The sequence below is a fragment of the Pygoscelis adeliae genome, unplaced genomic scaffold (assembly GCF_000699105.1).
Source record: "Pygoscelis adeliae isolate BGI_AS28 unplaced genomic scaffold, ASM69910v1 Scaffold197, whole genome shotgun sequence".
Taxonomy (NCBI): Eukaryota; Metazoa; Chordata; class Aves; order Sphenisciformes; family Spheniscidae; genus Pygoscelis; species Pygoscelis adeliae.
Genome location: NW_008825105.1, coordinates 2,574,329 through 2,580,241, shown reverse-complemented (window position 1 = coordinate 2,580,241; position 5,913 = coordinate 2,574,329). Strand labels below are relative to the sequence as shown.

At 48.1% G+C, this 5,913-nt stretch overlaps 1 protein-coding gene across 1 annotated transcript in view; it reads right to left on the bottom strand.

The window, feature by feature from the left end:
- Window positions 1-2,765: 2,765 nt before the first annotated feature.
- Window positions 2,766-5,913, bottom strand: part of SNRPC (small nuclear ribonucleoprotein polypeptide C) — a 20,257-nt gene continuing 17,109 nt past the window's right edge. The window contains exons 4-6 of the mRNA XM_009327468.1: window positions 5,171-5,260; window positions 4,438-4,542; window positions 2,766-3,164 (exon numbers count right to left, since the gene is read on the bottom strand). Coding sequence (XP_009325743.1) covers window positions 3,040-3,164; window positions 4,438-4,542; window positions 5,171-5,260 — 320 coding nt within the window. The 3' untranslated portion in view covers window positions 2,766-3,039. The remainder of the gene's footprint in view (window positions 3,165-4,437; window positions 4,543-5,170; window positions 5,261-5,913) is intronic.

Below are 5,913 nucleotides of genomic sequence, written 5' to 3'. Positions count from 1 at the left end.
GGCCCGAATCGTCCCTCCCCCGCGGTGCGGCGCTGCGCGCCGAGAGCTAAAGGCACGGCAGGACGGGGAAGGCGGTAAGTGAGGGCGCCAGCGACGTCGGGCGGCCTTGAATTGCGTGCTGTCGCCTCTGTGAAACCACGTCGGTGAGTCGCAGCCTTGGAAAACCCAGGCGAAAACCCACGGGCCAGGAACCAGCTCGGTTTCGCACCTCTTCTTTCTGTAGCTCCCTTCCAAAGACCATCCCAGGTCAGCCAAAAATAAGTTTTTTTTTTAAAAGCGGCGCTCGCACTACAAAAATAAAATGTTAAATAGAAAACAACGTCACCAGTGAGGCTGCTGAAGGAAAAAAAACATCTCAGTTTCAAGCAGTTTCTGTGCTACTTAGCTTATGTTTGTATTGTAGCTCTTTGATAGGTGAACTAGAGCGTTTCACGCCCTGTGCGAGATTCCGGCTTGGATTGCAAGGCCGCGTTCCGCTTTCAAGGCTACGCGCAGCACAGGGAACCCCACATAAACGCTTACGCTGTTCTGCGAGTACGGGGTACCCGCTGGAGCCCGACGCCGATCAGTCACACCTTTAACAGCTCCGTCACGAGAAAACCGCGTGCTTTGTGCTTCGCTGAGTACGTCCTGTTTTAACCTGACAGCGGGCGGGGGGAGCTCAAGTGGCATACAAGCCCCGAACTTTTATCAAAGCCCAGTGCTGATCGTCACTAATTCCTGCTTATTTCCCCCCTGGGAAAAAGTTATTAATATGCATTGACAGTGTGTGTTGTATGTCTGATGTAAAAGCAATCCAGCTTCAACGTAAAGCTGAAAAACCCTCGGATTATTGATCAGGGAGACACATTCCCCTTCCAAGATAAGCATGGGTACAGCCATTTCAGCTCCTTGCAGTCTACTGGGTGCCTGATGCTTGCGGAACCCCAGGTGGGAGGTGAAGCTGCACCACCATCCCTTTGCTGTCAGACACGGGAAACTCAAGAGCAGCGGGATCCGCTGCATCGGTGCGGCAGCCCCGCGGCACCGGTCCAGCCCAAGTGCTGCGTGCTGCAGAAGTCTACTCCTAGCGTGGTTTATCGTAGAAACACCCTCTAACTTTTGCCTCAATGTTTGCTGAACACGGCTATTAAATATTGAGGAATTAAATCATAGAATCATTAAGGTTGGAAAAGACCTCTAAGATCATCGAGTCCAACCATCGACCCAACACCCCCATGCCCACTAAACCATGTCCCTCAGCGCCTCATCTACACGTCTTTTCAATACCTCCGGGGATGGTGACTCCACCACTTCCCTGGGCAGCCTGTTCCAATCTTTAACCACTCTTTCAGTAAAGACATTTTTCCTCACATCCAATCTAAACCTCCCCTGGCGCAACTTGAGGCCGTTTCCTCTCATCCTGTCGCTTGTTACTTGGGAGAAGAGACCAACCCCCCCCTCGCTACAACCTCCTTTCAGGTGGTTGTAGAGAGCGATGAGGTCCCCCCTCAGCCTCCTTTTCTCCAGGCTAAACAACCCCAGTTCCCTCAGCCGCTCCTCATCAGACTTGTTCTCCAGACCCCTCACCAGCCTTGTTGCCCTTCTCTGGACACGCTCCAGCACCTCAACGTCCTTCTTGGAGTGAAGGGCCCAAAACTGAACACAGTATTCGAGATGCGGCCTCACCAGTGCCGAGTACAGGGGCACAATCACTTCCCTACTCCTGCTGGCCACACCATTTCTGATACAGGCCAGGATGCCGTTGGCCTTCTTGGCCGCCTGGGCACACTGCCGGCTCACGTTCAGCCGGCTGTTGACCAGCACCCCCAGATATATAAATATTTCAATTGAGGTATTAAATATCTCAACTACACCATGTTCTTTACAGGAGATTGTTGAAAGCACACAGGCTCCTAAAAATATAATCTCCTCTAAACGACTGGACTGTCCTGTCCCATAGCGGAGAGCAACTCGGAAAAGGAGCCCTGGCAGCTCTGCTAACCGAACACTTTCTTCTCAGATGCAATCACCGCCACGCTTTCCTATTAGATGGAAATATGTCAAGAATGAGTTGGACAGTTCTGCAGACTGAAATGGACGACAACCGACATGCACAGAGCAGCCGGTAATGCAAACAGAATAAATTCTTTTAATTCATTTGGAATTGTGCAGCTGCATGATGTACAGCTCATCAAAAGCAAAGTCCTTTTAGTAATCTAAAGGGCCTGGGACACGTCTTCAGCGACACATCCCTTCATGCCAAGAAGGGAACCAAGCGTTAATAACTACTGACTCAGCAACTCCAACAACATAATTAAATGTGTCCACACAAATGCCCCAGTAGCAATGGAACAGCAGAAGTGTGTTCAGCAGCACCAAAACAATTGCTGTAAGAAGTAGCCTTTTAACAGCGTCTCTTTGCTTCCCTCAGTGGAGACTCAACATCTTGTTAAATTCAACCTATTTTGTGCTAGTCAAGTCACTTAGTGTTGCAGTCTCCCCAGTCAGAGACATCACTGCAGGCTTTTCTGATGTCACCTTTTTTGTTTTTAACTAAAACCACACATACTTGTTGTTTTGAAACAAGAATTCAAAACGCAGGTAGTAAAACATCTCTCTAGGGGTAGGACATGAAAAATGAGACTACCAAAGAACTAAGGAAAAAAAACAACCCACCCCTAAAAAATTCTGTGCAAGACAGGTACAGAGGGAGCAAAGAAAACCGACGTCTCTTTCTGCCAAGCAGAAAACCCACGCACAGAGTAAGGCTCAGATTCTCCGTATGTAAACGAACATCAATGTTTTATTGTTGTGTTTTACAATTCAACGGCGGGGGGGGACACCAACCAACCAACCAAAAAACCCACCAAAAAAACCAGACCAGGTACAAAAGCATCAGTCCAGTGTGCATCTAGGTCAAACCGTCTGCAGTCTGAAGTAACAGCAGATTTCCCCTACACACTGTTTTAATACAAAATCCGAGGGACATAGGTCTATGGTATTTTATCATATGGAAGATGGGAAAACAAACAAGAAAAGGTAGCTCCATTTCCACCTTTATCTGTCTGGACGGGTCATTCCCGGCCTGGTTGGCACCATCATGGGTCTGGAGGGTGGTCTCATCATTGGGGGCCCCGGCATCATCGGCATGTGTCCTCCCATCGGCGGCCTCATCCCTGGAGCTAGAAGGGGAAAGGGAGGACATGAGAGAAGAGCTCTCGGGAGTGGCAACCGCCGAGTCGCATCAATACAGCGCGCAGGTTCCCTCTCCTCCACCCTCCAGGGAACTTTCATTTTACAAGTCCGTGAGCTTTGATCTGGAAGCTGGCCGAGATGGATTGCATTTCCCCCCCGAAGGATATTAGCCATTAGCAGAGGAAGACCCAAGTTCCTGGGTTATATGCCCACTTTCGACAGCATTCACCGATAAATTATTTTTGACCACTCAAAAGAGACACTAGCTTAGTTGCCGAATTGGAAAGTTCACTTGGAAAAAAACGTGAAATTCTCCCGTTAAGCGTGTTTGGAATAAGACTGGCGTGCTGCTTACAGCTGGGTAACAGCGTTACCAAAGGAAAACAGGTGCTCTACTAAAAAGCACTGAAATAACGGTTTCCGTCCAACTTCTCCATTTATTTTCAGGCAGCGACTATGCTGCTTAATATCGCAGATGATGCACGTATCTTGTGCCTTTAAAAAACACTTAAAGAACAGTTTCTACCAAGCAAGACAATAATTGCAAAGACACTTCACTAATTCTAGTGCCCATGTGTGTATTCCTTTACATTTGTTCCAGTAATGGCTTCAGTAAGACGTCCCCTGAGAATTCTTCAAATGCCAGTAAGCTCAAGAGCGGAATGAATCAAGACATTTTAGTTTGCCTTTACAGTTCTGAAAAACACTTTTAATGTGTTCCAGAGAAACGACATGCCTTTATCTTGAGACATTTTAAACAATAAAATTCAGTTAGTGCTGAAACGTACTCCTTGTGCAAAAATAAAATTGCTGAACAATTAAAGATTGTACCGCTACGACTAGAGGTAGAAAAGCTACAATTTACCAGAGCGATAATTTCAGTTGTGCTAGTTAAGTACTCTCAACAAGCAGTAAAGGAACTTTAATTAGCAGTTGTAAGACTGCTGTATGCCTCACCACGCAGAGGCGGCGGATCAGCAAACGTGCGTACATAACATAGGCAAACCGAAACACCTCCACAGCGGGACGCTTGGGGCTGTCCATCCACGCTGCCTCCAAAACGATGTCTGAAGCGACGCAAGCTATAAACTAGAGCGCATCGCTACGTCTAGCACCCAAGTGCTGCAGCCGCTTCACGTTTTCCGCCGAGTTCCTTTCGCAACTCTCTACTGCCCAGTGAGGCAGGAAACATAACCCAAACACCCTGCACGCCAGGCCACGCGCTACCTCAGTTACAGACTGACTCAGTTACAGACTTACCAGGTCCAACCGGCATCATTCCTGGTGGGGGGGGCCCCATCATTGGCATCATTGGCGGTCCACCCATGTGAGGGGCCGGCATCATGCCAGGCCGCGGGGGGCCAGCTGAACACATACAGAGATTGGTTACGCATCTGGCTGCTTTCACATTCATCAACGCGAAGCAGTTATTAAGCTTTACAGGACATTTGAGTAATTAAGGTGTCTTAGATTTGCTTTACAGCTGCCTGCCTCCATTTTCAGTTTCAACTCTGACTTCAGGCGCCAAAAAGCGAACCGGAGGAAGAACATGCTAGCTGTTCATTTCCAACTTTGCATACCTAATGCAGACGGCTACCACTTCCAACAGCAGGACTCTAAGCAGGAAGGGATCTCAGCCGTTTGCCAGCTGAAGTGCAAAAGAAGGTTATCAATCCTATTCCATTTAAAAAAAAAAAACCAACCAACCCAAAACAAAACCCCATGCTGGAAGTTTTCATGAAGCTAGCTACGTTGCAGCTAGCAAGTAGTGAGGAGGCACACGTTCCTGTTAACGTACTCAACATTACTAAAACCAGACAAACTAAAGACTACAACTCTTACAAAGCGTTCTCTTACATTTCGGTATTCACGAGCTCAAAACGTCTTAGCTTGATTTCAAGCTAAGAGGACTTTTCTTTACAAGTCCAGGAAACATGCAACACAGCTAACGAGGGCTGCCACCCCAGTCAAAAACTGCCCAGTTCAGACTTACGGATGCTGGGAGGAGGTGGTATCATGGCTCCCGCGGGCGGTGGTGCCGAGAATGGTGTCGGTGGGATTTTCCCTTGCTGAAATGCAGCCGCTACATTGGGGGGGAAAAGAAAAAAAAAAAAAGGAAAGAAAGAATCCCAGGAGAAAAACCAGTTACTAGGCTGAGGAAGCTCCTGCGTCAATCCTCCTTCTCATGCCACGCGGTCAGAGCATACTTCATGTCATGCTGCGTGCTCAGTTGTTCTAACTCTGGAACAAATCCCTGGTTTATGCTGCTTGTCATGGCGGAAGGACCTGATATTCTTGAAGACAATTATTACAGTCATTACTCCAGCCGAGACTAGAGAGCTCCTTGGTGAGTTTCACACACCTAACAGGAAGGTGGACGGCAGAGAAAATGCATCACGTGATTTGCAGCTGCAGCTTTCACCTGGGATCACTGGGTAAAGACATGCTATCCTGAAAATGGTAATAAGGCAGCGACTGAGGTAGGCGACAAAAAGCACGAAAAACATCTTATGTGAAAGGGAAAAGAAGAAATTCAAAAGACTGGAATCAACTAGAAGGAAGGCAAAAGATGTGAAAGTCGGAAGCGTCACGAGGAAAATGGACAGAAGGAAACGGAATGAAGCTGCCTCAGGGGAAGTTCAGATTGGACGTCAGGAAAAGGCTGAGAGGGCGGTCGGAAGGCTGGAACAGGCTCGCGGGGAAGTAGATCACGGCACCGAGCCTGTCTGAGTTCAA